This window comes from Cinclus cinclus, chromosome 13 (assembly GCF_963662255.1).
Source record: "Cinclus cinclus chromosome 13, bCinCin1.1, whole genome shotgun sequence".
Lineage (NCBI taxonomy): Eukaryota > Metazoa > Chordata > Aves > Passeriformes > Cinclidae > Cinclus > Cinclus cinclus.
Genome location: NC_085058.1, coordinates 4,064,726 through 4,092,665, shown reverse-complemented (window position 1 = coordinate 4,092,665; position 27,940 = coordinate 4,064,726). Strand labels below are relative to the sequence as shown.

Here is a 27,940-nt window from a genome sequence, read left to right as displayed (position 1 = left end):
GAGAGGGAGATCTCGACAAAGCCAGGATGGAACTGGGCTGCCTGCTGCCAGAGAGCTCCCCATGCCCGTTCTTGGACCCGCTGCTCCTGGGGTGCCAGTAACTGCTGAACCACATCCTGTCAGGCTCCATCTCCCACCCACCCTTGTCTGCAGCACAGGACCTCCCTGGAAGCACAGGGCCGTTGGGCCAGGTCTTGGTGAAAACAATCTCTTTTAATACTTTTGGAATACAGGAGATAAAGCAATACCTATAAACAATCTGGGATCAGGGATCCGTCTTGCACCTGCTTTCCAGAGCTGAAGACCATCCTGGCACCCTTCAGAGGCAGTTGGGTGCTTCACAGGAACCAGGGCTGCTCCCGGGCACTCACCCCACGGCTTTCTGCTTCATTAACCCCTTCTTTGCTCCCTGATGGATCTTTGCATCCAGCTTCCCTGTAAAGAGGGGATTAAAGAAAAAAGAAAAACACAACAAACCCTCATCACTCTTTATTTTTAAATGCTATTTGCAATGCAAATGAGCTGGAGGCACCGAGGTCTCCTAGTTAGTGTGTTCCTGTCACATCCAATTATCCTGCTTGAGGAGCCAGGCGTTTCCAGCTGCCACAGCCTCCCTTCACAGGCGTGACACCGGGGAGCCAGGGGCAAGCGTGTCCGATGCGGCCAGGAGATGCCAGAGAGGGGGAAATTCGAGGAGAAGAGTAAATTAACATCCAGCACTTGCCTGCCACTACCAGGGGGGAAACTGATCCCTGTGCCTGCCTGCAGGACGCATGTTGATATGCTCGGAGGAGATGGGGGACTGACAGTGTGTTAGGGACATGTTTCTCCATGGTGCAGTGAAAGGCAGGACTGGGGACAACAAACCCTCATCTTGGGATGATGGTGCAATGGGCACCCAGTGTGATGAGGACATCTGCTCCACGTTGCCACATGCGAGGTAGGTGGTCTCCAAGGCCATCTGCTGCCTTTACCACCAGGGAAAACCTCAGCCAGCAGCTCCAGTGGGACCTAGAGAAAACACTGCCTCTCCTTGTCCTTCACAGCCAGGTCTGCTTTCCCACCTGGGAGAGGAGCAGGACATGAGAACATGGGATTTTGGGCAACTCCTGATGAAGAAGTCAAAAGCCAGGCTTAGTGATGTGCTCCCTCAGAGAAGTGTCCTTGTCTTCTTCTTCCTGCCTGCAAAAATGCAAGGATGCTCCCTCTCTCCCAGCTCCCAGAGCCAGCTTCCCAGAGAGGCTCTGCCAGCAGCGAACACTGGTCACCTCCTCTAATGCCACATCTCCCCAGGACTTGCCTTCCTGCTGCTCCCCTGCACCTTCCCATCCTCTAAATGCCAGCCTTGTCCTGTCTGTGTAGCTGGGAACAGAGACAGGGCAAGAAACACCAGGTTCCAAAGTTCTACTTCAGCCACTACTGCAAAATCTGCTGATAAATGTCCATGTGCCATAAGAAGCAGGTGCTTCTCCAGAGAAAATGGATCCTAACCAGCCAGTGACCATCACCGTCTCTTCAAACCAAGAAAATGTCTCAATTCCAGGTCAACAAATATACTCTGCAGATCACCATGCCACAGATCCACAAATTGACACGTGGCTTGGAAGATGTCCTGGGAGATCCTCCATCCCCCGGACCACTCCAGAGAAGAGACTCTCCCTCCACGGCCTAAGGATGGGGAAGAAGGCTTCTCCTCGCAACTGCTGTTTCCAGTCATCGGCACCTGAGCAGGCTGAGCCAGCCCATCCAGAAGCAGTGTGTCAGATCACCCCGTCCCCACGCTGGGGTGGTTTTGGCAGGAGAAAGGCAGCAAGTTCACATTACCCCAATGCTACCTACTGTCACCAGAGCTGTTACATTTCATATGCCAGCCTGCTTCTCCTGGACCCCAAAAACATTGGGAGGCTCCTCTGGTCTTCCAGCTGGCAAACACCACACAAGTAACCTTTCAGAAAAGTCTAAAAATAAGGCAAAGCCCCAGGGCCCCTTGCTCTTTCTGCTCAATGATTCAAGGCCTCTCATCTCACACCATGTCTTCTGCTCCTCTGCACTCTTCCAGCCACTGGCTGTTGGAGGGAGGTTTCTAAACGATGCTTCAGGGTAGCTTTGCCTGGGTTCAAGGAAATCTCCCATGAGAAAGGCCAGTGAGCTTTGTCATCATGTGCTAAAACTACATGGGGATGTATCCAGGGAGAGCTGTGCTCCCAGATGCAACACTGTGCCCATCCCTCCCACAAAAACAATGACCCTGGCAGCAAAAACTGAGCCATGTTAGGATTTTCTTCCCATCCCCAGGCTGCTAGAAACAAGTAATTTGCAACAGAGAAGCATCCGGATGTCAATGTGGCAAGGTCCATGCTGTTATCTGGCACAGAAAACTGCTCTGGCTTGGCTTTCCAACAGGACAAACTGGCATTTTGTCATGGTGTGAGCCAGGTTTCAAGGAGACCAGGGCAGCCAGCATGCCCAGGTGGGGATGTGAGCTGGCACCTTCCCTCTGCTGTGCTTCCAGCTGGGAGAATTAAGCTTCTGACTGCCTGGGATGCAACGCCAGCTTCTATTAAAACAGCGCCTTGCGCCGATGAAAGGTCAAAGGCTTTCTTGCTCCTTCCCTAGGCTGTCATAAATATCACCCAGACGGACCACATCCCTTCCGGGAGGTGAACATGGAGCTCCACAGCCCCTCTGTGCTGCTCCTGTGACAGCTCCTATTGGGATGGAGGGCAGAGAAGGCAGGGCCAGCAGTGAGAGTGGGAGCACAGGCAGCCGCCAGCACAGCCGGCTTCCTTCCAGGCTGTTAGACTGATCCTTCTCCAAGCAGAAAGTGTCACAACACAAAGGAGATGATGTGACAGATGGGGAGGGGACTGGCAGCACCTGCACCCAGCAAGGCAGATGCACAGGAGCCTCATAGCAGCTTTGCCCTCTCCCACCCATGGCCAGACAGAGGCAGAGGTGGGAGTGAAGGAGCACAAGAGCCTGGCGAGAGCAAAGGAGAGGTTAAAACAAGGGGAAAAAAGGATGCAGTGGCTGCGTCAGCACGCAAGGGCCAAAAGGCTGTTCCCCCACAGCCAAGATTTGCATCCTGCTCACTCAAACTCAGAATAACCCATCTAGGGGGAGGACCACAAGTGAGATTCAAGTGCTTGCAGGTCTCCAAGGACAGGTCTCCACTGGCTGAATGCACCTCCCAACTGCTGCTCAAAAAGGCAAGGAAGAAACCAAATGGTTCTGCAGGACATCCCAACACCCAGCTGTGGGAGAAAGGTGCTTCCCTAAGCAGAGAGGGGAAAAAAAAACCCTCAAAGCCAACAAAAATAGCCTTCTGCTATGCTTCAAAAAGCCCTTATTAACCAGTCCTGAGAAATCCCAACACTCCTGAGCCCAAGGTACTAAACCAAGGATCCATGTAGCGCAGAAAGGAGGGAGATCACCCAGTTGTCAGCTCTGCTGAATAAACAGCCAAGACTCTTCCTGCTTCTGCTGCTTTAAGCCCGTCAAATTAATTTTTCACATTCCCTGCAAGCGTGTGCGGTGCCTTCCCCGGGCTGTGTGGTGGGGAGGCTGCTAATAAGGACAGAGTTGACTGCAGGCTCCCCAGCTGCCGCATCCCTCCTCCGTCCTTTTTATAGCAGCGGGCAGGAATAACTGGCAGCCTGCGGAGGGGCTGGTGGCTCGTAAAAGGGACTAACGACGCTGGCAAGCGGAGCGCGGACAGATGCTGCGGAGCTTCCCCGTGCGCTCTGCCAGGACATCCCATCCCACTGGCCTGCAGATGGGGAACATCCATCTGGCCCCGCAGCTCTTGCTGTTCAAGCCCTCACTGTCCTCAGGGGTAAAAGTGTGATTTGGAACTACAGGACACGGAGGTTGCCTGGATCAGCCTGGGCATTGCTGCACCGACCCCTGTCGTGATCCTGGCTAATGCCAGAAGTAGATCAGCCACCGACACGACTGCTCTTCGACTCCCCAAGTGTTTGCAGTGGCAGGAAGAAGCATGTATTTGGAAGGAAGCAACATCTGGGGAAAGGGGAACCGAAGACAAAAAAAAAAAATATTACAGATGCATTTGAGCCATTAAACAAACACCTCCAGATCAAAGAGCAGATGGCAAAGGTTGGGAACTCATCTGGCAATGGCAAGCTGGGGTGGTGAGGGGAGTCGGCTCCAAGGGCTGGGGGGGGGGCATCTGGGGAAACTTTACTACTTACAGATTTTATGTTTGCCTTTGATGGGAAACTTCAGAACCATCTCCTGGGGGTTAGTGCAGATAAAGACAAATGGAGATCCGGACTCCTGGCTCAGGTCCGGATACTGTGAAACATGGAGAGACACAGAGACCAGAGTCAGGACAGCTGCATGGGTGCAAAAAGGGCTCAGTGTGCAAGAACAGAGGGGTCTTAGCCAAGGTATGGGTTATATGGAGGCTGTAGCAGCTCAGATCAAACAACTTCAAGAACTTTTAATGGAAAAAAACCCGAACAATTCCAGGTTTGGTTCTTATTCTGCAAGCCCCTTGCTCAGGCTCTTCCCACTGTGCCTCTGCTGAAGCTTGCTGCCTTTTTGGATCTGCTCACTTGGGTGTTCCCAAACCCCTTTCAGTCCCCCTTTAGCTCCAACCTGTGCTACCCCTGTGGTTTCACACTTGATTTAGGCTGATCAGAACCCTAGGATGTAGAGAGGGAGGTGGTCGGGGCCTTACCATCACTAACCCACCTGTTCACTGGGACAGTCAAGGGACAGATTTTCAGCCTGATGCATCCCCGGATTCAGATGACTAGGAATATGAGTATTCCCACTAATCCCTAACCGGTCATGGACAGCACACCAGCACCTCAACTGAAACAACCTGCCAAACCCAGCCTGAAATGACCACCAGAAGGTTGGCCACCACCAGCTGTCCCAGCTACAAATACATCCCTATATGTTCCCCACAGAGCTCAAACCCAAACACAAGGATTTGAGATTTGGAGAGTGTGCACTGTCCTGCTGTGGGACATGCATTCCTTGATATTCACTTGCATATAAAGGGAGAGCAACACACCTGCTACATACCAAGGTGATGGCTCAGAGGGGCCAGCTCATGGGCTGGCTCCATTCACAGAGTCAATGGAGGGAATTTACCACACTGAAGGCATGGGAGAATTTTATAGGAAGAGAATAAACAGATTATAGAGCCATAGAAAAATTTAGGTTGGAAAAATACCTCTAAAATTGTTTCTCTCATTAACCACGTGGGGAAAAAGGAGAAAAAACCCACTCCATGCAGGAAGCACACCAACATCCTGGCCGGCTGCAGCTCAGCCTCCCTGGCATTCAGAGGTGAAATGCAAAACAATCATAAAAAATGTGCATCTCAGCTCTCACCTCAGATCGTCCACGAGCTGCAAAGCTGGTGCTGACAGGCACTGAGGCCAGCGCATGCCACAAGGATCCTCCAGCACAGGAAACCCTGCTCAAATAGACTGCGGAAGTGGTATTCCTTCCATGGAAAACTGCCTTCTTTTTCTTCCTGTTCCCCTGCCTTCCTTGAGCAGATCCATCAAGGCTGCTTGAGGGGACAGGATGCCAGACCAGATGGAGCTGCATGTCCTGGCAAATCCCCCATTTGTTACTAACAAATGACTCCTAGGCCGAGTGCTTGAAAAGCTCTCACCGACCTGCCAAAATGAGTTTGGATTTGCCCTGGAACAGCTGGGCATGGCAAGGGAAGCAGGGAGCAACCCGCGCTCCCCACACTGCAGCAGGGTTTGGCAGCATTGCCAGGAGTTCAGGGAGATTTACAGAAGCCCAACGCTGGGACTGGATCAATCAGGGAAAGCGTTTCCAAGCCCTCTCATTTTACAACAGCATGTAAGAGCTGTGCACTGAGTAAGAGAGAGGTGCAAGCACTCAGCTGCTCCATGCAGCTCTGTGCTGGGGAGGAGGAGCCTCACTGATCCACATCATGCACCGATGCCCTGCTGCACTGACCCAGGCTTGGAAAGGTTTCTTCCTCTCTATTCTTTTTTGGCTGAGTCACTTCACTTGACTTGCTTCCACTGCTCCATGCCCAAGCCAAGGATTTTCATTTCCCATCTGCAGGGAAAGGTTAGGAACAGCCAGTGTGAATATCCCCGGCTAACGCCTGGAGAGAGTGAAATGCTGTCACTGTTTTGTTGCTCTTGGCATCACCTGGGGGACTGGTGGCACCTCTGTGGCTGGAGGACCTGAGGACAAGCCAAAGGACCAAGGTCCTCCAAGGCCGGAGGACCAAAGGCTACCCAAACCTGGCTGCAGAGGTGATCCTTTCCTGCTCCACTACACCTGGTTCAGCCCGTGGCTTCTTCAGCCAGGTGGGGCAGCCAGGATGGGTGTGTTGCAGAAGTCCTGCTGCTGCAATACAGCTGTTTCCCAAATCCCCCCAGCCACCATCTCCTGGGTGGACCTGGACAACACCATGTCCCACTCACACCTTTTACAGCCCCATCCCAGGAACATCTCCTGAACAGGCATCAGCAGTGAAAGCAATAGCTGGTTAGTTTCTCCACTGACAGCTTTCATTCAAAACCAGAATCAACCCTTCAGCACCAACAGCTCCCACTCAATCTGATCTCAAGGCCAAGGAGGATACCACAACTGTGACTTGAATTCCCACTTCCACATCACAGCCTTTCATTTTTGCTCCCAGGGTGCATTTCTGTCTGTGAGCCAAATCACTTTGTGTCCTTCATTTTAAAAAGCTTTGGTCCTTCCTCTGGCACCTCTTTCCCAGTAGGCAGGGAAGGAGCCCCTCCACTACATTTAGGGAGTCCAGCCACTACATTTAAGGCTTCCTATTGTACCTGCCTCAGAAACCTCTTATCTCATCCTGGAGAATAAAAATCCAGGATATTCCTGTGGGCTGGAGCCGAGAAAGAGCCATAACCCTTTCCTCTGCCTAGAGTCAGGATGCTCCCAGGTGAGGAAGATGAGGCTGAGCCAAGCCAACAGCCCAGTTCCCTTCTTCCCCCAGTCCCGTCCATGAATACATTCCATTCATTCATCCCACAGAAAATTAGGAAGCTTCATTCTCAGTGGAGACACTGACACCAAGACACCAAACAGGTTTGCCTCCGTTACATTGTCCAAAGCTGCCCAAATTTAAGTACCAAAACCTAATTTCTCACTGTTCCTTCTGTGAAAGGTCAGTCAAGTCACTCTACTGTCTGCAATGCAGGAAGTTTAGGAGACAGTGAAAAGATTTATTCCAAACTACTCTACCCCACAGGGAACCCATCATCACTTCAGTAAACCTCAGCTTGGAATAAAAGCCCAAAACCCAGAGGTGGTGTGGCAGAGGGAGAGGACAGAGCATATCCTGCATATCCTGTCATATTGTTCAGGCTGGACAGGGCTTGGAGCAACCTGGTCTAGTGGAAGGCATGAGGATGAATGAGATGAACTCTAATCCCCAACCAGTCTGGGATGCTGTGATCCCCAGTAAAGACAAATCTCCAACAGTGTTTTTTCAAATAAAAGGTCAATTCAGAGAGAAACCATGATCTCTCTCTTCCAGAGACCAAAAATCAAACCCAACCAGAAGACTGATGAGGGATGTCCGTTCTTAAATTAAACGGCACTCATCTTTCTCATATTGGAGGTGTTAATAAGATAGGTGCTGGTACTCCAGGCTTTACACTGCCTCTACCTGGAAGCAACTCGGCATTTAGAAGGTGGCTACAACAAACACAGTCCAGAGACCACATTATCCCTCAAGAAGGAGCCAACCTACTCTTCTCCAATCCGACCGGGGAAGCTCAAAAGAGAGGGGTGATGCAATGCAATTACAGCATGCAAAAAGAGATTCAGCCTCCTTTCAGACCTTCTGCCATGTTGTATTCAGCTGGCAACAAGGCAGGTGGGAGGGCAGTGGGCTCTGTGGGCTGCAAAGAGGCAAGTAGCTCACCAAGAGCTGCTCCTCCCACTGCTTCGCACTAACACCCCACAGACCCGCTCTGCACACAGCCTCCACAGCCACTGCCCCCCCTGCTCGTCCCACCTCTCCAGCCTGGCTTCAGTTTGCTGCTAACAGGTCTGGAAGATCCCAGCTGTGAGGAGATTACGTGGGAGGGAAGAGAAAAGCAGATCTCAAGGCAGCTTAACACTCGCAGGAAGAGCTCGAGGTTAAATTCAGCTGGAAAAGGGAGCTGAGCGCTGGGCTCCTCCAAAAACCGGCCACCACACTCACCCTCACGCCAGAGCCAGCACTTTGAACATGTGTTAAGTGGCTATCAGATGTCCCCAACAGTCACCCAGCTCAAGCTGCAAGCAGGGATAATTGCTAATGAATGTTCCCTACACTTTGTTTTCGCCATCCCTCATCTCCCATCACCAGCTTGTCACCACCAGGAATAGCAGCAGGGCTGCCAGCCTCCTGCTCCACAGCCCACAGCAAAAGAGCAAAGGAGGGGACGAGCCAGCTCAAAGCCAGCAGACACGAACCCACCTTCTCTGACATCTGAGAAAAAAAAAAAATCCCGCTATATTTTTCACTCCACACCAATCTGTTACATTGATTTTTCCCGATTTAGGTAAAGCCTGCAGTAGGATGCTGGGGCCATGCAGGCTCACCCAGCATCACTGGTACCAATGCAGTATTTGGGACCCTTTACTCATCCTGATTCCATCTCCACAGGAGGAAAAAAACACCGAGAAAGGCCATCTCAAACCCCTTGATTGCTGCACCCCTCCCCAGGAAGCTGCACTGGCTTGAACCCAACTGCCATGACCCGAAGGCAGGGGAATGGAAAGAGCAGAAGGAAAACGTCCTGGGGCGAAGCCAAACCATCACTAACGAGATGAGCTCTGCTCCGGTGCATCCGAGGCAGGAACAAAGGCACCTCGTGCTCGTGCACAGAGCAGCAGCTCTGCACAGCACAAAGCCCGAGCGCTCCCGGCAGCTTCTTTAGCGACCCTCCAGGAGCATTCTTACTCTCATTAAGGCCTCGGGACACAAAGGGGTGGGAATAGTCCCCTGGGAATTTCACAGGCACCAGCCTATGGAGCCCTGCAACGCAGCCTGAGCTCTCCTGCGCTTTCCTCGCCGCGGAGCGCGCATCCCGGCTAGCCGGATTGTGGCGAAGAATTGCACGCTGGAACCTGTGGTCCTTCCCCTGGTCACTGCCACTCTCTCCATCTTACAGCTGCCAGGGACTCTAGCAGTGAGGAGGTGCTTGAGATGCTCTGCAAGGTTCATGATGGAAAGGGGTGAATCATTTTCCTGGCGTGGCTCCCCAGTGAACAACAGGGAAAACACGGCTTGCTCTGCCAGGCAGTGCTGGGCCAGGACACCCGCTCCAGCCGTCATTTCCCTGCTGCTCTCCAAGAGCTTTCAAATAAAAGAGGCAGCACGGGAAAGCAGTGCTGTCTGGAAAGAGTAAAAGCAAGCAGATCCCATGTGCTGGCAAAAGAGTTCACCATAAAATGCATTCAAAGGGGAAAAAAATCATCCTGGTGGAGGCAGCATCTCCTCTGAAAGAGAGGGGCTGCTGGATCCAGCAGTGGCAATAAATCATTTCCCCCCAGCAGGCAGGAACACACACTGGGCTCTTCCTGGGTGTTGGAGACACTCCTTGGCCCTGTGCAAAAAGAGGAGTGGGATGCAAGGGATCCCCTGGGAGCCCAACTTCCTTCACCCTGTTTTCTTGGTGATTTGTGGGACAGGCAGATTTGCTCTTCTTTCATGCCTCATAAGCTTCATCGCTGTCAGAGACTGCAGTAACAGGTAATTAACTACTAAACAGCCATTTTCTCCTCCTCTCCAGAGGGAAATTGCTCACCATCCAGCTAGAAAAATGTTTCTCCAGTGGTTTGCAAGAGGCAAAGAAAACGGGCAGCTTTTTGGGAGGGATTGGGGTGCTGCGGCCAAACAAGGGCACTTGCAGCAATGCCTGCACCACGAACACATGGACTGAGGAGAAATGAAGCCATCAAATATGAGAGATAATGCTTAATTGGATGTGGGTGCCACTGTGCTCAAGCCACATTTGGCCTGTCACTTTTCCAAGGAGAGTGGTTTAGCAGCATCAGCTCCCTGTCTGTTGTTCTGACAACAGTGGTCTCCATAATTTCTTTAGGACATTCCCCTTGGGGAATTATCCAGCCAATTTTCCCAACACAGCCATTACCCTGAGTGCTCCAGGACACATTCACCCAAAGGTGACACCCAACAGCAAACAGCAGATCCAGTTTTACCACCACTGTGTTACCTCCTTATTCAGCCCTCCAGTCCTGAAAAGTGCTTGCAGAGCACCAAGTGCTTCACTCCAAGTTTTGAACATCGTCATGACACAGTCTTGCATCACACTTCCAACTCTAAGCACGTTCTCAAGCACCATCTTTTAAGGTCATAGGCCAACCAGCCTTTGGCCCATGAGTAATGTAACATTTTCTTAAACAGAAACCTCAAAGCAGATCCAAGCTTCTAAAAATGCCAAATTTTCTAGCTTGAGGCAGAAACATCCAGAACATGCACCGAAAGAACACTACAAGCTGTCCTTGGCCATGGAAGAGCTCAGGGATGCAGCAGAGCTGCTCTACAGAGGCTGTGCTACCAAAGGGATACGCATCGATGTTCAATTCAAATCAACAGAACACGAAAAGAAGGAAAAAAAAGTAGGATCACAAAGAAATCCAAACAAAAGATGTCAGCCAAACTTTTGTTTGAAAGCCTGTCAGGTCTAGACTGCAACGTGTGAGGAAGGAACAGCTCGAAACCACAGCTGCTAATGGTTATGGATTTGGCAATCAAAATGTCTTTGTTAAAAAAAAAAAAAAAGAGAGAAAAAAAACTTAACTGACTGACTATTGAGGCTACAAACCGCAGCCTTGATGCATTGTTGCAGTCAACATCCTCCCTGCTGTTCCTGAGCACTTACAGCTGCTGCTGGCAGCTCATGTGCTGGCACATACTCCCTGCACCAGGATGCACAAGGAATTTTGTGAGCCTGCCTGCCTTCCTTTCCCCTTCTTCCTACCACAATGCCTGGCAGCCCTCGGCTGCTCTGCCCCTTGCACGCCTGGCTGGTATGCAACCAGATCCAGGCACAGCAGGCTGGGATCGCTGCGGGATCCTTCCCTGGCCGGGCAGATCCATCCCGTGGGTGCTCTCCGCCTCCAGCCCAGAGCCCGGCTCAAGGACACCTCATCGAGGTGTTTCTACACCACAGGCTCTACTCTGATTTGAAGGGCGGGGGAAGCAATTAAAACATAGTAAGTAATAACAGGACTTTGAAATGTAGATTTAAAATTCAAACTTGCGCTGGTGCACTCCGAGCAGTCTGACAGGGCTCCAGAGGACCCAGTAGTGCCGGCGACAGCCGCTGGCCCCAGCTCTCCCCGAACCGGCGTCGCAGAACCTACAGACACGAACACCTCCTGCAGCTCACATCCCAGCCCAGGACAGCACCCGCCTATGGTAAACCCTGGAAAGGCTGGACATGTTTACAGAGCGCCTAACGACCAGCTCAGGAGAAACTAGGTGGACTTGGAATAATATTTGGGAAGGTACTAGGCTGAAAGGGCTGTTTTCATCCTCCTGTGCCAAGGGACTGCAGGGGCAGGGCTAAGCTCAGTTCCAACACACCACTGGACAGACCCGGCAAGGAGAAGGGAAAAGCAACGGGGAGGAGGAGATGAGGGAACCAGGGTACCTCATGGAGCTGCACCTGGCTAGATAGTCAGACTTCAAGCAGCTGCACAAAACCCTTTCATAATCAGAGCTGGGAAGCACAGGGGTAGGACACGCAACCAAGCCGGAAAACCCAAACACTGGGAACGCAGCCCCGCGCAGCTGTGTCCCTGCCCTGGTTCACTTGGGCAGCTGCCTCTCCCCATGCTGACTCCTACTGCTGCTCCCCGAGGAGGTATGATGCCAGCACCTGCTCCCAGGATTGACTCGATCCCTCGAATGGGATGGGATATCTCACACGACTAGGAAACTCATTGGAGTGACTGGTCTGTTCAGGGTTAGGAAATCAATGACACATCAACAAAATCTTAAGCAAGCAGAGAACTTGGGCACTCTACATGTACTGTAAGGGTTGTATTTTGCAGCTGGCACATCATTTGGGGTCACCATGGAAAGGGTGGTCATGGCTGAGGCTGGATGGGAAGGCAGTGGGGCACCTGACCTGGGGCTCTAGGTCAGTTTTATCTAACCCTCAATTTCAGGGTTAAATAAAACCTGAACAGTAAGAAAGCACCAAGTATCAGTGACCACATCTGAGAGAGGGAAAGGCCCTGCCATCTCATGAGTATTTTGCTGAAATGGTAGCAGAGGCAAAGTCCACAGTCATCATTAATTAAGTCATATGCTTCAGCCTTGGCTTTGCTTTCTCCCTTGGGTCCAGGAAACCAGAGGAGAGGGCAAGCAGGCCTCTTATCATTCGATTTCTTTGGCATGCTAATGCATTCCTAAATTAATCATCATCAAGTGACAATCTCTCCTTCATCTTAACAGCCTGAGCAGTGGCCTGAACAAACCTGCTGGCTTATGCAAGGCAGCTGGAGCCTCAGAAGAGCCTCTGATGAAAACCAAAGCACTTCCCATATGGAAAAACTCCCCCATCTCTTACCGTCTCTAATCCAAACCAGCTGCATTCCTGCTCTGCTCCCAGAACCACAAATGGGGGATTTTGTGGGGTGAGAACCTGAATTAAAGAGATGCATCGCCCTGTGAGCCAGCCTGACACCACTGGATCTGGCATCTGGCTACACAGAAAAGACAAATTCAGCTCAGGAGAATGCAGGGCCCTGTAAAGTTCCAAGGCCTTTCATGGCTTGCAATCACTAACAGCCACCTAGACTGCTTCAGAAGGAAGGATATCCGACCTAGCTTCACTGGGAGAGGTGCCTCAGGAATGAGAAGGCAAATATCCCAGTGGTGGAGGCAAGGAAGATGCCAGGACAGCCACAGCACCACACAAACAGGCATTTGTCTCACTTGGAGCCTGCACTAGGAAATCTCTCCCTCAGGGACCAAGTCCTCATAAACAGTCTCTATGCATTTATACTGTTCTTAAAAGTATACATCAATGTCTATGTTTGTGTTTCTCCCTCCCATTAACTCCTTAGGAAAATATTCCCAGAGGGCTATTGTTCCTTTATTTGGAGATAATCTGAACAGGCACCTTCTGGAGTCTAAATATAGAAAATCTTTACTCTTCTTCACTCTTATTTGAGACTCTAAACCAAGTTCTGTACACTGGGCACCTGAGTCTCATTTTTTTTGTTGCTCTTTTCACCAGGGAAGGAAGAGGAGGCCAAAAGTTTAAATCCAAATTTCCTGAGATTTCCTGAGTGGGAAAGCTGGAGCCTATTTAAATGATAGTTGCAATCTCGTGGAACAAAAATAGCTTGTACATGTTCCCCTGTGCAGATTTAGGACACTAAGTGATCACCTAGAAATGAAAGATAAACACTTAACTCCCATCAAACATAATTAGCCAATATTTCAGCCTGGTGTAATATCTCCATCCAGGTATTGGCATGTATCTGCACTCAAAATAAGCCAAACACACCTATCAACCACCAAAACAGCAGCAGGAAACACTCTTTTTCCAGTTAAATAGTCTTTAAGATCTAAGTCATTATAGCAAAGTGAACATGGACTTCAGAGCACATGGAAATGGCATCAGTGTAAACATTTCCCTGCTGGTTTTAGCCCTGTGCCCCATCCCACAGATCCCAAGTGGGTGCTGCTGAAGTCACTGATACCTCATGCAGGAAAACAAGAGCAGCTCCTTGCTCTGCTCAAGGTGTCAGTGACGTCAGCTCCGGAGCAAGGAAAAGCTGTAGTGAACACTCAGATCTCCAAGGGGGAAAAAAAGTTTCCAGGTCACCTCTAGCTGAAAAGTGTAACAAAGGAATCATTCTGGTCTTGAGCAGGGATTTTTGGGCTGCTGCCAGGAAGAGAAGGAAATGAGCCCAGAATGTATTCTGAGGAGGGGCAAGATGTGCAAAGCTCTACTGGATATCCTGAGATTTCAGAGGGATCTCCAGGCAACCAGGGCTGAGTTCAGGAAGCAGCTCCTGCTGCAGTTCCCTGCAAACAGAGCAAGTGACACTGACTTCTGGGCTAGACCCTCCTACCTGAACAAAACTTCTGCTGCCAGAGCAGCTCCAAGCCAAAGATCACATCTTGAGCAGTAAGATGTGGTGTAAATAACCTCTGACTGGAATAATTACTTTATTTTCCATGTGGGAAAGAGACCCAGAGAAGCAGATTTAACCAATTCATGCAATAGGCAGCACAACCAGGATTAGGATACCTGACGTACCACTGATCCTAATCCCAAGGACACCTCTACTCTTTCCCTGCTCCCTGCCAGCTCCAGCACTCCAGATCCTGTTCCATCATCACTTCCCACACATCCTCAGGATCTGCAAACTATCTCAACGTCAGTCGGGCCTCAGATGCTGCAGGTAGGGCAGAGGAAGGTAGGACCGCCCCTGTCAGCGGTGATGAAAGGACAGGCTTACATGTGCAGTAAAAACGTGGATAAATAACCCCTCCCTGGTCATAACATAAGAGCTCTGCCAGGGAATGGGTCCAACTCTGCTGGGGCAGCATTGCTTAATTTTGGCTTTTTGAGCGCAAGTGTAAAAAAAAAAAAAAAAATTAATGAGGCTAGTGATAGAAAAATACCAGCAGGGTGCCACAACATCTTCATTAGCAACCCGAGAGAAGATGCAAACAGCAGGGAAATTAAATCTGCAGACAGTGCTAAACAGGGAGTGGGTGACAGCAGTGAAAGGTCTGCAAGGTAGTGGGAGAGTCACAGTGGGGACAGACCACAAAACCATGGAATCACAGATTGGATTAAGTTGGGAAGGACCTTAAAACTCATCTCACAGGGAACAATTCTTTCCCAATATCCCATCTAACCCAGCCCTCTGGAACTGGGAAGCCATTTCCCCATGTCCTGGAACTCCTTGTCCCAAGTCCCCCTCCAGCTCTTCCTGGAGCCCCTTTAGGCACTGGAGGGGACTCTAAGGCCTCCTCAGAGCCTTCTCCAGACTGAACACCCCCAGGACAAAAAAAAAAATCCTTAGACCAGGAAGAATCTCTCTTGCCTATGGGAACAAATAGTCACAAGAGTCAAACCAAGTTTCTGTGGCTGCCAAAAAATACTGGATCACCATCAAAACACCACGAGCAAGCCAGGAACTATTTCATTCTCACAAGGTTGGTATAACCTGCAAGCAAGGCTCGCCCTGCACTTGTGAAATGATTTCTTCTGGAACATGCAGGAGCTTCAAACAGGAGGTGGTGAGGAGGAGAGGTGTGAGTCAAAGCACAGCGCCTGGAAAAGCTCCACGAGAGCTCAGTTCCCAAGAGGTCTCTGCTCTGCATCACCTTCCCTTGCCTGCTCACACATTCCTTGAAAATACCCTGTGTTTCTGCAAGCCCTAAGTGGTGAAAAAGCATTCCCTGAGCTACAAGGAATCTTTGCACACCAGGAAATGGCTGGATCACAGTGCTGATGCTGCTGATGAACCCAGGCTGAAACACCCACGTGAGCAACAGGAATTTCTTACTCCCGGCGAGACCCAAGTCAGATTTCGGAGCTGGTGCTGCACACTTTGCCATCTTGCTGACATTTGCAATTAAATTCAGCTCAGCTTCCTTCAGATGCACTTGCAGCTCCTGAGAGCCCAAAAACACAGCAATTTCCTCAGAAAGCAACTGCAGAAAGGCTCACATCTTTGCATTTCAGTTCACAAGCGAGGGAAATTGCTGCTGCTTAAAGGAATCCTGGGAAAAACAGACAAAATCACCATGAAAAGGCAGGAAATTAAGAATTATAAGTAGTTTGCAATATGGGAGCAGCAAAAAGCCAGAGCAATGCAACCCAGGAAATGCCACAGCATTGAGGAGAAAGGGAAATCTGTCATAAACAGGTTGGATAATGGTGCTCCTGGGATATGCTGCTCTGCCTCCAGTGCCTCTGAAGCCAAGCAGTGCCCACAAACTGGGAGGGATTTCCAGAGAATTTGGCTAATTGTGAAGGTCCTCCATGGGAAGATTAAAGCTAGTACCTACAGCACAATTCCCAGATTGGAGACACTGTCACAGCCATTCTACCATGTCTGAAGAACACATCCACAAAGGAGGAGGAGGTATTGTGACAAACAGAAAAGTACTTGTAAGAGACCAAGATCTATTTTTCACTGTTACAGACAACAGGAGATGGACAGGAATATCCACTGAAGCTCAAACTGCAAATTAGCAGATGCTACAAAAGAAAATCCCTACACTGGCCTTGGTGCCCCTTCCTCTCTCCCAAGGCCTGTTCCCATACAAAGCCAAATACTCTTATAGGTTTCATGGTATTCCAGTCTGAAAGCTCCCTCTGCTGCTCATACTTTAACTTCTCTGCCTTCCTTCTGTGATTAAGAGACACAACCTCATCAGAAATACACTCCCTGACTTCCCAGGCATCTCTCCCAGGTAAAATCCTCACAGGGTTTGGGAAAGCCAGAGGACCACTTCCTGAAAAACAGCCCCAACTCCTGCTGCCTCTCCAGCTCTTCACAGCAAGATCATCCTGGTGGATTTCTTCCCAAGGAACCCATCTATTCCACCTCACAAGATGGTCATGGTTCACTGTCAAGCCCTACATGGCTTGGTGAGTCCCACCAAACCAAACCTGTTGTGCACAAGGGGCAGTGGAGAGAACAGGGATGACATGGGATCAGGAACAGCCATGCTGTGCTTGGTGCTAAGTGCAGGTTTTGTAAGTCTATAAAATGCACCCCAAGGAAAGCTCCTGCTCCAGATTTTGGGCATGGAGTCAGTCACAGCATCAGACTCAGGTCTCAGAAGGTCTCTAGTCCACCCTGCCAACCAAAGCAGTGCCAACACTGAATTCAGGTGAGGCTGCTCATGGCTTTGTCCTCTTGGGTCTTGAAAATCCTCCCAGATGAAGACTCTTCAACCCCTTGGGCAATGCTCACTGCTGGGCCATCATTATGATAATTTGTGTCCTTAAGCCACATTGACCCTCCCCTTTCAATATCTGCCAGTGATCTCCTTGCAGGAAGTGGAAGATCTGTCTCCTGCCTCTCCTCACAGGGCTCCAGCCCCTAACCACCCTTGTGGTCTCTTGGGATTTGCTCCAGTTTATCAACAGTTTTATGGTGACCCAAGTATTCTGGATTTGGCTCAATCAACGCAAGGAGGAATCATACTTCTATTGGTTATGGCTCCTCTGGGATTCATACCTATTCCAGCACAGCAGGTTAACAGATACTCTCCACTCTATCTTTTGGATCCAAGAAGGTTACCAGGTTAGTCAAGCATGAGTTTATTGTTAGGTAAATCCACACTGGCTATTCCTAATGTCCTCTTTCTCCATGTGCCCAAAACTGGCTTCCAAGAGCAATCTCTCTAGAGGTTCCCAGAGACCAAGGTGAAGCTGACTGGCTGAAGTATCCAGATTATCCTTCTTCCTTCCCTTTCTAACCACGGGTGCCAACAGTTACAAAGAGTCCTCTCCTTATTTCCATAACCATCCCAAGCTAAGAGTGGTCTCACAAGGCCATCTGCCAATGCTCTCAGCATACCTGGACACACATCATCATCACCCATGAACTTTTATGGGTTGAGATTTCTCAAAAGATTCCTGATTCCAGCCTTGCTTCACTACAGGTAGTCCTGTGGCTCTCCTGTCCATCCTCTCTGGTGGGAAAGAGCTCACCTCCTTCCATGGCTCTGTCTCTGGGTCACTCATCCCCAAACAAGGCACTGCACTCACCAGTTAGGCCAGTGTGACATCACTGACCTCCAGCTCCTGTAAGAAGCACCAGGCAGATCCAGCAGCTACAGACCATGATCCCTCCACACAGGCCAAGCCACTCTCTCCTATACTAGGGCAGTCAGTGCTGCTGGCACCACAGGGACAAGGCCCCATGGCACAGCACCACCACTGTGGCAGAGTTGTCCATGTTTCCATGCTGTTCTGAGTTGCCAGGCCCCCTCGTGTCCTTTGCCACATAAATCCCAGAAATAACTTGTGTCTTCTCAATACAATCTAAAATTTCCACTCAATGTCTTCTCTGGAGCAAGTTCCACCACTTTAAAAACCTGCTGGTTAATGCAAGCATGGAAAGGCCCATTTCTGTACTCACCTGCTCCTGAAATTGCTCTTGTGATAAACAATCAATCACATCCACACAGCCCAGGAGGCATCCTGAGGGATAATCACTTGGAAATTCCACATCTGCAGCAAAAGAAACATCTCTTCAGGGAGCCCCTATTCCCACACACAGCAGGGGTATTCCAATCCCCAAGTACCCCTACCTCTCCTCCAGGCACCTCTACCTTTTGAGGCACAAGAACACATATAGCAATTTTAACACTTATTTTGTGCCTTTTCCAGGTCAGGACCCTCCCCATGAAGGACTAGGGTTCAGAAATTTAATTTTATATATAGCTTTCCCTGCTCAGCAGAGAGGATTTCTGACATTACTCATTATGTGGCTCAATGTACCAAATCACTCCAAAAACCAAGGAGAGGAGTTCACCTTTCTGGAGTAGCATTCTGTAGGTGGTCTCCAGTTCAGAGATTTCCTGAGGGGAAGGTCTTTTAGCAGTAGCTGCAATCCATAACCTCCCTCGATGAGATGTGTACCAGGTCCTGCCCTCCACCCTAAAGAACAGAGGGAAACATAGGACTAAAGCTTCAGCAGAAATCACCCACGTGGACAGATTTTTCATTCAAACATAGAGAATTCCTGCTGCTAAGTTTCACCCTGATTATCCCAACTCAAGTGATGTGTCAGGACCACAAAGAAAAGCTGAGATAGGCAAAAAAAATAATGGGCTTTAGAGGACATCAACCCCCAGCAGGGCCAGCAGAACACATATAAAGGACAACCTGCTCACAGAAGTCCCTCACAAGCTCCCAAAGTCACACAGAACAATCAAGGGAGCAATAAGGGACTAGGTCTCTGCATGCAACAGTTGACTCCAGATTCTGGAATTCTGCAGCTGTACCAAAGTGGCTGGAGCATCCCCAGAACACCTGGATGAAGAATCCAAGTACATTAGGATTTACAGCATCTTTGGCTTGGGAAGTGAAAAAGCTTTGATCTCCAAAATGAGAAATGTTGTGAAGGGAAAAAAAGGCTAAAGAAGATTCTTTGTTGAGTATTAACAGTAGCAGCTTCTTCTTGTAACCCAATTCCCAGCCCAGCAGAGGAAGGTAGTGGCAAGTGTTTGGTTTTTTAAGCAAAGCCTGGTGCCACTGTTGCCTTCTTTACACTGAACAAAAGCCCAGAAGAACATATTTCAAGTGATTACCTTATTTACTCTTCAAATTCCACGCAGGAATGCCCCAGCTATAGCAGTGGAATCTCTAACCTCTCTCTACATTTACCCACTGTGAAGAAACTTGTCCCTTACAGGTTAGGTACTAGCCCAAAAAAGAAAAATTCTCCAGCTCCTCAACCCAGCAACCCACCAGAAGAGGAAGCACAGCTTCCACACCTGGAGCTATCACAGGTATCAATCATTGCACAAAGCCAGTGGGTCCACAGAGATCCTCTGAGAAACACAACTTCCCACCTCCCCTGTGGAGCAAGAGCTGCCTGGGGTACCTTCACCTTTTGAATCCTCTCACGAGCAAGGAAGCCCAAGGCTGGTGCAGGCTGAGGCACCAACCATCATCTGAGATCTCCTGCAGCTCTCGGTCCTGAATCCGGAGCCTGCTCCGCTCCAAGCCAGACTCGCTCCCAGCCTCCACAGCGTGAACAGTTCTTCTTTGTGGGAGCAAACCAGTTTGGTCCACCCACTTGAGTGTTCAAAAGAAACAGGGAAAAGGTTAGCGCCTCTCCAGGAGTCATCTGTATCAAGTGCAAATCCTATTTGAAGTTTTCTTTCATTATCCTTATGACCCTTACAAAATGGGAATCTGGCAGAAAAGGCTTCGTAAAACAGAGCTGAAAGGGTGACACAGCCTTAGGCTGACTCTCAGGAACTATTCTGCATTCCTGAAAAGGATGCAGGATGCTAAAACTACAGCAAACCAACTCACTGGGAGAGGGGCATTGTCAAACTTTCTCTATCCCAAACTGAGATGGACAATGAGGGACACAGGGGAGGAAAGAGGGGGTGAGAAACAAGGGGAAACAGGGGGAATGGCTTCCCACTGGCAGAGGGTGGGGTTAGATTAGATATTAGGGAGAAATTCTTTACTGTGAGAGTTGTGAGATGCTGAAGCAGGTTGTTTAGAGAAGTGACCCCCCATCTCTGAAAGTATTCTTGGCCAGGTTGGACAGGGCAACCTGGTCTAGTGAAAGATGCCCTTGCCCATGGCAGGGGATGGAATGAGACGGTCTTTAAAGTCCCTTTCAACTCAAACCATCCTGTGATCTTTTGGGGTTCTACAGACAAGCTGGAATTGACAATTTTCAAGCTCAACTCTCCCAAAATTAGTAACTACTCTGGAATAAACCACTGAAGGCCCACTGACCAAAGGAGCAGGCTGGAGGAGACGGGGATTCACCAAAACTCCAGAGTTTGGTGTCATCTTTGCCCCAGGGCTCCTGGCTGGCTCGCTCAGTGCGCCACAGCTCATGGCCTCAATGGTCTCATCCAGTCTGCAAGCACAAATGAGAAGGATGAACATTCCCTGCTTCCCCTGGGAGCATCTCCCTTCTCCACACTCAAAGCATTTTTTGCCCATTCCCCCCATCAGATTTCCTTGCTTGGTCTGATTTCCAGTTTGAGCAGTGCTTCTGCTCCCTAGTGCAGAAACTCAGCTTGGTGTGAATTTGAGCTGAATTCTTTCTGTTGAAACTTCTGTAACACCTCTTTCCCAGGCACCTTTAACAAGCATGTCAGGCCACTCTCCATAAGGATTTGCACATCCTTGCTCTCAGGCACGCTGCCAGTCCTCACTCACTTGCTGTGGTACTCAGCCATGCTGTTGTCTTCCTCCAAGATCTGCCTGCCAGCAAAGTCGATGGTGATTTTCTTGGCAAGCCGAGAGGCATGGCGCAGCTCCCGCAGCTCCTGCTCCCTCTTGTGGAGTGCTTCTCTTTCCTGTTTGGAGAGCCACTGGTTGGAGTCCGTGGCAAAGTAATCGGACTCATCATCAATGACTTGGGTCCGACGCACACTGGGGAAGCAACGCCCACAGGAGAAAATGAGCAGAGTGGGACCACGACAGAGCCCCAAACCCACCCTCCAAACTGCTCCTTTCCCATCTCCCTGGAGGGCTGGACTGCCACGGACAAAAAGCAAGGATATCCAAAGGGAATCCAATTCCAGAGACTCACTCGTGTCCCACCAAATGCCATAGTTAAGGTGTCTGTGGCTGCAGTCTGGGTTTCAGGAGGAATTCCCAATATTTCTGCTAAAGGCACCTCACCTGCCAGGTCATTTATGCTATTCATGACAGTCTCCCACCTAATATCTTACCTTGTCCTGTCAAATTCCAACAGCTTGTCTTTGTGTTTCACAGCCATCTCCAGGCCTGATCTGAGTCTCGCTTCCTGGTGAGGCAGCAAGCCTTTGCTTATATCATCCAAATTCCCTGAACTTTCAGCGCCTGAGACACAAAACAAACCACAGCTCAGTAAGTCAGTGTGTTAAAGCCATTTGGGTGGGCCAGGCTGCAAAAATGCCCCCTGGGCTAAATGCCATGTCAGGAGCTAAAAGTACAGCCTTGCAGCAAGATCAGCATCTTTCCAGGGAGGTTGAAGCCACAATTTTTGCTCAAGCCAGTTTCACAGACTCCTTCCTCCAAAGAGCAGGAATCACTTATCACAGTGATAAAGTCTGAGTAGAGTTTAGGGAGAAGCTCTTGGTCTTTGGTTCTTCTCCAGCCTTCCCTAACAACTTGGGCAGTCAAAATACATTCCATCACCAGCCTCGGGCCATGGGCCATAGAATCATGGAATGGTTTGGGTTGAAAAGGACTTGAAAGCTCATCTTATTCCACTCCCTGCCATGGTGGAACACCAAGGACACCTTCCACTATCCCAAGGTGCTCCAAGCCCCATCCAACCTGGCCTGGAACACTTCCAGGGATAGGACAACCACAGCCTCTCTGGGAAACCTGTGCCAGAGCCTCACCACCCTCACAGAGAAAGATTTCTTCCCAATATCTAATCTAAATTTCTCATCTTTCAGTTTAAAACCATTCCTTCTTGTCCTATTACTATCTGCCCATTTAAGTAGTTCCTCTGCCTCCTTTTCCTAAGCCCCTCTAAGCACCGGGAGGGGCTCTAAAGTCTGAAGGCTTTTCTTCTACAGCAACAACCCCAGATTTTTTAGGAGTCCCCTTCTAAAAGCCAAACCCTTCCCAAACTTTGTTACACCCAAAAAGAACCTCTTGCCCAGGACAGATTCCAGGAAGACCAAGAGCCTTCTGCTGCTGTTTGTGCCTCCCACAAACAATATCCTATTCTGACACACCACACCAGATTCCCCAAACCAGCTGTTTCCAGAGACAAAGAAATCTATTCCCAGCAAATGCTCTTCCTTCTTACCCCTCCTGGCTCAGGACCCAAACCCAACCAACCAATCAAACAATCAACAGGGAGCAACCAAAAAGAAACCCACAAAAGGTTTGAACCCAAGCCATGATGGAACAAACCAGTGTTATTTCACCACATTGGGAAATGCCCTCATTTCAGGGAAACAATTGCCTGTATTTCTCTTTGGTCACTGATCCACAATTTTTACTCCCAAGACAAACAGCAAACCACATTCCAGCTTTTATCTACACAGATTAAGAAAACAGGAACTGGCAGGGGCAGGAGGGAAAAGAGATAAAACAGGTAAGAAAAGGGATCCTGAAGTACACCAGCACCTGAAGTACACCTGTACTGGAAGGACAGAACAGACTGGCTGGTTCTCTCAAGGACTTCCATCCTACTGCCATCTCCACAGCTCTAAGAAGCCCAGATCTGAAGGAAATATTTCCCCAGTTCTTCAGCAAAGTGTATTTTCCAGCCAAGAATACCACAACCTCAGCTGCAGTTCAGCTAAACTCAGACAAACATCTCCACAATGCACAAGTCTTTGCTGGGACACTGGGTAGTATTTCCTCTTGCTTTCCTTGGCTCTGTTCCTATTTTTAGCTCCCAAGGTGAGACAAGAAAAGCCATTAGAAAATATTAACCACCACCTCTCTAAGCCCAGCAAATCAGACAGCAGCACTTCATCTTCCACAGCACGCATTCCACAGGAGACTTATCCTAATTTTCAAGGAGTGCTACAATGATCCAGTTCACGTGATTGATTCTGGAATGCAAATGAGCAGCCTTGGAGCCCCAGGGAATGGACATTGCCATTTGACATTCACCACTGTCACCTCTGCTGAAGCCTGGGAATGCTGCCTAGGGCTTGCAAGAGGGTCCAAGGAACCAACTTCCAATCCATCCCTTTAATGCCTACCACAGACAAAGGGCAGCAATGAGAGCAAGTGGCACCGTGAAGTCCAAAGGAAATAAAGGACACAAAGCATTTGGATTCATTCTATTCCACGTATGGAATAGGTACTGACCTGCCATGAGCTTCTTCAGCAGCTTATGGCTCTTGTTGGAGTCCCGCTGGAGAATGTCCTGCTCTTCTTTAGTGCACACCTGAGGAAAAGAAGGAAATGAAGGCTTGGGAAAGACATCACATGGGAAGAAGGTCACAGCTTGACCAGTTTCAGAGAACTGGTCAACAGTCCAGGCTGTTCAAAGTGGCAGTGACAATCCACACCTCCTTCTTTTCCCCACTGACATGGGGAGAACCCTGGAAGCTTGCTCTTTACTAAAAGAGAAGTGCAGAGTTTGATCTTTCCATGTACTGTGGGTGGACATGTTGCTGACTGAGCTCAAAGCACAAGAGACAAGCTCAGAACCAACCCACGCAGAACCACAACCCTTAACTCAGAGTTTTTCTCTCCTTCTTGGACACTGGGAGTTAAACTGATCTTTCAAAATACAAGCCAACCTGCTTTGAAACATTTTGCTCTACCCAATTAATATTTTCCTCTCACATGAAGAAGAATTTCCTCTGTTATCAATAATTTATCCCCTTTCTCCAAAAGGTGCCCTTTGAAATGAATCAGAGTGTTAACAGGTATCCCAAAGGATCTGTATGGTGCAAGAGTCGCCAGAAAAGCAGGACACTATTCCTGACAAGGTGACCAGGGATGTGCCTGGGATGGGGCTGAAGCCTTGCAGAGATTTTAGACACTGGTGTGACACACAGGAGACTGTCAGAAACCAGACAAGCTCCAAAACCATGTAAATTATGGGGGGAACCTCCTAACAGGTTCTTTCCCTCCCTGCTCCAGAACTCCGCAAGAGAAATTTCTATCTAAAGGTCTAATTCAGCCAACTCCTCCAGGTCCAAACGGGGCAGTAGCTCCCTAGTTACTCACCAGGGCCCCACAGAACAGGCAAGGCCCAGAGCCCTCCTGCTCACAGACAACGCGCCCGCACTCCAGGCAGTTGTTGATGAGCTTGTGCTTCTGGCCCAGGCACTCGCAGGCATGGCGGCCTGGGATCAGCACGGCCAGCCTGTCCTGCCCCTCCCTTGTGTACAGGCTGACATACTTGGGCTTCTTCTTAGAGGAAATGCTACTGTTGCTGACTCCACTGCTGCTCTCCTGTGCCTGGGAAGGAAAAAATAAACAAATAAACTGTGCTCCCAGTGCAGCACTGGCAGCAGAAAGCGAGCGCTGACCCATGGGCATACTGGGAGGCTCAGACAAGTGCCATTCTGCCTCACTGGAATGAAACTTGGAGCAGACCCCAGACTGAGAGGAAAGAGAAGCTCAGGCCTGCCAGAAAAGCTCCAAGGAATCCAAACAAAGCAAGTACACCAGGATGCACTCAAAGTTTGCCACCCATGCCGGCTGGAGCTGCTGGGACTTGGGCAGCAAGAGCTGGTTTCTGTGCTCTGCACAGCCTATTTAACAGCTCCAAACACCAGCTCAGCTACTCCCAAGTTCATTTCCAAGTATTATTTTATTATACAAACTCTCTGTTTGTAGCTGTGCACCCTGACTGTGCCTGTACCCAGACACAGCTGGTGGTGGCAGCAGGGCCGCTGCATTCACAGCCGTGTCACCTCCCAGCAGCTTCCCCAAACCCCACCTGGCACAGCCACCTCAGGAGGGTTCAAGTACTGAGCCATAAAATAATTTCTGCTCCTCCTTCTATGATCTGGCCTCAGTCATTTAATGATTCACCTCTGAGTTTCAATCTGGTTTACTGACAAGCAGATGCAGCATTTCCAGTCCCCCCAGTACAGTCCAACTTGTTTTAGTGGCACTGCTAAATTCAAACACTGTCACCAAGATAAACTGACTTTGGCAGATCTTTCCCACTTTTTTTTTTAATTTTAATTAAGTTAAAAGGTAACTACAAGGAAATGGAACATCACTGTCCACTTTCAACCCACCAGTTAAAAAATGTTGTATTTTATACTATAAAAACATGAATTCAAGTTCCACGCCTTACTCAGGAACAGCAGCATTTTTTGGCTTTTAGTGTTTCTATGCTCTTATTCCACAGTTTCTTTCTGAAGTATTTCAGTTGCTAATTAAAGCTTTAATCAGTGTGACTGGGATAGTTTAAATACAGCAGGGAAGGATGTTCTAACCACTTGGTGGCTTAAATTCCCCACCCTCATATCTGATTTAAAAAAAATCTCTTCTATTCCTAATTACAGCCTCAACTTCCTTCACTTGCTCTCTTCTCTGAGGCTTTCTGGGGGAGAAAAATCCATACTGGCATATATGCTACCTGATTACTATTTTACTCCCAGTTATAGACACAGACAGACATTACCTTTCTCCCCAGCCTGAATATCAATAGAAACATGGAAATGGTTAGGCTGGAAAAGCCCTCCAAGATAACAGAGACCCATCATTAATTCTCCCTTCCTTCCTCTCTCTCCCCCTTCTTCCTTTTCCTTCTTCCTCCTTCCTTTCTCTCCTTCCTCTCTCTCCCCCTTCCTCCCTCCCCATGTGCCACATCCACATGTAATTTTAATCCCTCCAGGGATGGTGACTCCACCACTGTCCTAGACAATGCATTCCAGCATGTGACCATCATTTCCATGATTTTTTTTTCCCTAATATCCAACCTAAACCTCCCTTGGCACAGCTTGGGGCCATTTTCTCTCATTCAGTCTCATTTCCTGGGAGCAGATGCCAACCCCCACCTGGCTCAGTTCTCCTCTCAAGGAGTTGTGGAGAGCCAGAAGGTCTTCCCTGCGCCTCCTTTTCTCAAGGCTAAGACCCCTCAGCTCCCTCAGCCACGTGTGGTGCTCCAGCCCCTTCCCCAGCTCTGCTCCCCTCTCTGGAAATGCTCCAGCACCTCAGTGTCTTTCTTGTGAGGGGCCCAAAACTGACCCCAGGATTTGAAGTGTGGCATCAGCAGTGCCCACCTGGGTATCCCAGTCTGACACGTCCCGGACACTCATATCTACTTTCCAATCCCATATTTACCAGTGTCTGACACGCTCTTTCCCCAGGTTCCAGGCTCCAAGCCTTTTCAGTGACTCCCAGCCTCTCTGGCATGGCTCGCACACTCACCTTGGCCAGGTCCAGTGGGGTTTTCACCTCCTCCCCCTGAGCACTGAGCTCAGCATATGCCAGTGTTTCCTGCTTGTTCCGCCCTTTGCGTTTCCCCTTCTTCCCTTGGTCCCCAGCCCGCAGCACTTCTGAAGCCCCTGGAAATGTGAGCAAGCACAGAGAGAGGCTGGGTAAGTGCCATCAGGAGAAAGATGTCCCTGGACTCTGCTTCATGACCGAAAATGGGCTTTAAACTGTCCCAACAATCAGGAATGGGACCAGTATCCATACAGGGATTCGTGGCGTGGAATTGTTTGTAACCACAATAACCAAGTTTATGTGAAAGTTTCCCACTCTGCACCACTCACCGTCCTTTTTCCAATACGCCGGGAAAGGCTCGGGGGGCAGCTGGGCAGATTTCCTCCACCTGGTCAGCAGTTCTTCCACAAACCAGCTCTTCTTCCCGTCGGTGCCCTGAACAAGGTCAACAACGTACTCCCGGATCTCATCCTCGTTTGTGATTGACAAGATGTACCTACAAGGGGCCGGGGTGGATAAAAATGAGTGAGGAGGCGGGTGTTCCGGGGTCTAATCCAGTGGTCTCATCGCAGAGGTGTGTCACTTATCTTTCCTTTTCGGATAAGATTTCTGTGGAGATCGTGATAAGACCGTAGCAGGAGGTGGAACGATATGATCTTTAAGATCCCTCCCAGCTAAGAGCAATCTGTGATTCTGCAACCCCACATCCCCCCTCGCCCCCCGCCACTTCCCCTCCCCAAATCTCTACCGGAGCGACAACCCCGGGCAGATTCCCGACAGCTGCTCTGACACACCGTTTCCTCCGTGCTGAATCGAGAAGCCCCTGCCAGAGGGCAGGAGGGTCCCGCCCGGCCCCGACCCCGCTCACCTCACCACCTCCTCGCCCACGTCCAGCCCGAAGTCCCCGCGCAGGTGTTGGACGCACCAGGCCAGGAGCGCGCTGGACGCCGCCATTTTCCGCGGGGGACGGGAAACGGCAGCGCACCGGCGGAAACCCTCCCCTTCCCTCCCCTTCCCTTCCCCCCGGGAACGCGGCCGCGGAGCGACCGTTCCGGGACCGGTTCGCAGTGTCAGGAGAATTAATCCACAAACACCAGAGGTTTATGTCCAAAAAGGAGACAGAGCAGTCCTTTTAATTTATTCGAGTAAAGGGAGAGGCCGTGGGGCATTCACCTGGAGTCTCTCAGATTTTTATCCCAATTTCCCGGCCGCATTTCCCTCTCTCTTTCCCCATAGGCTGAGGTACTCGAGAGGCGCAGACTTCCCGGAACGCCTGATAGACAAGATTTCCCTCTAATGTACAACCCTCCCTTTTAATTTTTAATTTTATGGAATTTATGGTTTTCCCC

At 49.7% G+C, this 27,940-nt stretch overlaps 1 protein-coding gene across 1 annotated transcript; it reads right to left on the bottom strand.

The window, feature by feature from the left end:
• Nucleotides 1-202: 202 nt before the first annotated feature.
• Nucleotides 203-27,545, bottom strand: TRIP4 (thyroid hormone receptor interactor 4). The gene is made up of 13 exons (XM_062501260.1): nucleotides 27,460-27,545; nucleotides 26,921-27,087; nucleotides 26,574-26,710; nucleotides 24,411-24,644; nucleotides 23,541-23,619; nucleotides 21,449-21,578; nucleotides 20,931-21,146; nucleotides 20,499-20,625; nucleotides 19,630-19,817; nucleotides 18,550-18,674; nucleotides 18,154-18,245; nucleotides 4,212-4,314; nucleotides 203-435 (listed from the first exon to the last, which is right to left on the bottom strand). The coding sequence occupies exons 1-13, from the start codon at nucleotides 27,543-27,545 to the stop codon at nucleotides 368-370; spliced, it is 1,752 nt and encodes a 583-aa protein (XP_062357244.1). The 3' UTR covers nucleotides 203-367.
• Nucleotides 27,546-27,940: the final 395 nt, after the last annotated feature.

Bases quoted from the DNA above. Each gene is read 5' to 3' on its own strand.
- TRIP4 (XM_062501260.1), bottom strand. From the start codon at position 27,545: ATGGCGGCGTCCAGCGCGCTCCTGGCCTGGTGCGTCCAACACCTGCGC. The intron at 27,088-27,459 runs GTGAGCGGGGTC...GGCCCCTTGTAG, and splicing joins GTGGGCGAGGAGGTGGTGAG to GTACATCTTGTCAATCACAA. The intron at 18,675-19,629 runs GTGAAGGTACCC...TCTGTTCTTTAG, and splicing joins CTCGTGAGAGGATTCAAAAG to GGTGGAGGGCAGGACCTGGT.